Source organism: Hipposideros armiger, unplaced genomic scaffold (assembly GCF_001890085.2).
Source record: "Hipposideros armiger isolate ML-2016 unplaced genomic scaffold, ASM189008v1 scaffold_20, whole genome shotgun sequence".
Taxonomy (NCBI): domain Eukaryota; kingdom Metazoa; phylum Chordata; class Mammalia; order Chiroptera; family Hipposideridae; genus Hipposideros; species Hipposideros armiger.
This window is the reverse complement of record NW_017731370.1, coordinates 6155636-6158756: the sequence shown is the minus strand read 5'-3', so window position 1 is coordinate 6158756 and position 3121 is coordinate 6155636. Positions and strand designations below refer to the sequence as shown.

The 3121-nt window shown below is 34.9% G+C and overlaps 1 protein-coding gene across 1 annotated transcript in view; it reads left to right on the top strand.

Annotated features, from left to right (window-relative positions):
• PLCB4 (phospholipase C beta 4) overlaps window positions 1-3121 on the top strand; it is a 168515-nt gene that overhangs the window by 144916 nt on the left and 20478 nt on the right. The window contains exon 33 of the mRNA XM_019635242.1: window positions 2979-3080. Coding sequence (XP_019490787.1) covers window positions 2979-3080 — 102 coding nt within the window. The remainder of the gene's footprint in view (window positions 1-2978; window positions 3081-3121) is intronic.

The following is a 3121-nucleotide window of genomic DNA, read 5'->3' as shown; positions in this document are numbered from 1 at the left end:
CTGGGAAGAGCGCAATGATGGTGCCAACTTGGGCCAGTGAAGCAACGTCCTCCACAACTAGACTGAAGAACAAAAGAACAACAACTTGTCTGTTCCCCTTCCCCCAATTCCCCAGCGCTATTCCCATCCCCCAAGCCCCCAATAAAAAAATCTTTAAAAAAAAAAAACAAAAAAAATTTAAAGGGACTTCTTTAAGAAAAAGGGAGGAAAAATTAACATAAGTATGAATAATAAAATGGCAATAACTACATACCTATCAATAATCACTTTAAATGTAAATGGATTAAATACTCCAATCAAAAGACATAGGGATAACTGAATAGATAAGAAAACAAGACCCATATATGTGCTATCTACAAGAGATCCATTTCAGATCGAAAGACACATGGAGACTGAAAATAAAGGTATAGAAAAACGTATTTCATGCAAATGAAAATAAAATATCAGACAAAATAGATGTTAAAACAAAGGCGATAATAAGAGACAAAAAAAGACTTTTCAAAATTATAAAAGGACCAATCCAACAAGAGGATATAACCCTTGTAAACATTGGTGCACCTAACATAGGAGCACCTAAATATATAAAGCAAATATTGATAGATATAAAGGGAGGGGTTGACAGGAATACAGTCATAGTAGGGGACTTTAACAGCCCATTGATATCAATAGATAGATCTTTCAGAGAGAAAATCAACAAGGAAACAGTGACTTTAAGTAGCACACTAGTATTTAGTTGATATTTGTAGAGCATTTCACCCCATAACAGCATAATATACATTCTTTTCAAGTACACATGGAACATTTTCTAAGATAGACCACATGTTAGACTACAAAACAATTCTCAATATACTTAAGAAGACTGCAATCATATCAAGCACCTCTGTCCACAATGGTATGAAACTAGAAATCAGTTACAAGAAGAAAACTGAAAAACATATGAAGTCTGAATAATATGCTACTAAACAATGAATGAGTTAACAGTGAGATCAAGGAAGATACAGAAGATACCTTGAGACAAATGAAAATGAAAACACAATGACCCCAAATCTATGAGGTGTGATAAAAAATTATGGTGAATGTNTTAGTACACAGAAAAGCCTGTTCATTACTCTGCCATTGACCATTGCTGCAATATCAGATTTTAGGTTTCTACTCTTATTCAAAGATATTTCACAGAATAAGGCACTCTTTTCTAATTTTTTTTTTTTTGTAGCTGAATAAAGAAAAAAAATAGCCCTTAACAGTAGGCAATGTCTAAAAGAAAAAACAAAGTAAGCTAATTGTTGCATTAGTTTGGAAGTCATTTGAAGAGACCATAACCTACTTATTAATTTACCTTAAAAGATAAATCTGTGGCAGGGGCATTTTTCAAAGCAACAGTGACATTTAAGCTTTTTCTGAAAGGTTGTGTTCTTTTTCACCATTCTAGCTGTTCTCCTTGGTTAAAAAATCTTGCCTACTTAACACTTATCAGCAACATTTGGTTATTGATAAGTGTTTGTTGAATGACTGAATGAATAAAGAAATGGTTCATTTACTAACAAGTTATGGAAAAATTTGAGGGCAATTTTCCTGAGCTCAGAAGTTTGTATAATATATATATATATATATATATATATATATATATATATATATATATATACACACACATATCCCTGCCTCTGTAGCCATAATGTCTTAAACTGAAGAACTCTGATACAGCACTGTCCATCTCTTTTTTAAAATCCTTTTTTAAATTTAGTTTATTAAAGCAACACTAGTTAATAACATATAGATTATAATTCAATATCTGTGTTCTCTATTGTATGTTCCCCACTTGAAATCTAGTTTCCTTCAGTTACCATATATTTGACCCCTTTACCCAATTAATCCTCCTCTCACCCTGCTTCCCTTCTGGTAACCACCATTCTCTTGTCTATAAGTTTGTTTTGTTAGTTTGTTACTTTTTGCTTTCTAGTTCACATATGAGTGAAATCATAGAGTTTTTGTCCTTTTCTGCCTGCCTGACTTCACTTAGCATAATACTCTCAAGATCCAACCATGTTGTTGTAAATGTCAATATTTCATCTTTTTTATGACTGAGTAGTATTCCATTGTGTGTGTCTATCACATCGTATTAACCAGCCACCCCTCAATGTACACTTAGCTTGTTTCCCGTCCCTTCGGATGTGTAAACACTGCTTAGGTAGCCTGACTCCTTCGTGACTCATTTCCAGGCAATGCCTCGAGTTCTTCATAGGTTACAGACAAAAAATTATTTGTTAATAATATTCATTTTAGTATTTAGAATACAATTTAGAATTACGTGCCTTTAATGTACATGTAAATAATCTAAAAACATGAGACTTTGTCATGTGCGCACACTCACAGCGATCAGTCACATGTAAGCATCCTTTTCGTTCCTACTTCTTGTGCTTATTTGAAACCATTTAGTTCCCCTCATTCCCATGGACTGTCAGAAACAGGAAAGTCCCATGTGAGTGTTAGAATATCCCCCCCCCTCTCTCTCTCTCTCTGTCTCTCTGCCTCCCTTCCAGGCCATCTGATCCCAAAAAAGGGTGGGACAAAGCTGGAAAAGCTTGGTATCTTATGGACAAACATAATGCCTCCTCTTCCCAGTCCATCACTGTTATGTCACCACTGGGTGACCCACTGCCCTCAGGGAGAAGCATCCTCATGAATTGGGGCCCCTTCCATTGTTTTCATGGGATACAAAACAACTCAGTGAGCTCAATAATGAAAAATAAATCAATCCTATTGTTACATGGGGAATTTTTTTTCTATTATAGTTAAATATCCATAACATAAAGCTTATTATTTTAATCATTTTCAGTGTATAGCATTAAGTACATTCACAGTGTTCTGCAACTATCACCATCATCCATATCCACAACTTTTTCATCTTCTCCAGCTGAACCTTTGTACCATTAAACACTAACACCCATCCGCCTCCCTGTTTGTTTATTTTTAATACATAGGGAAAGCAAGGAAATGAGAGCACACCAGGCTAAGATTTCTATGGAAAATAGCAAAGCCATCAGCCAAGATAAATCCATCAAGAATAAAGCAGAACGGGAAAGGTAAGTCTGAAAATGCCCTCTGTGGGAATATCGCATCAACT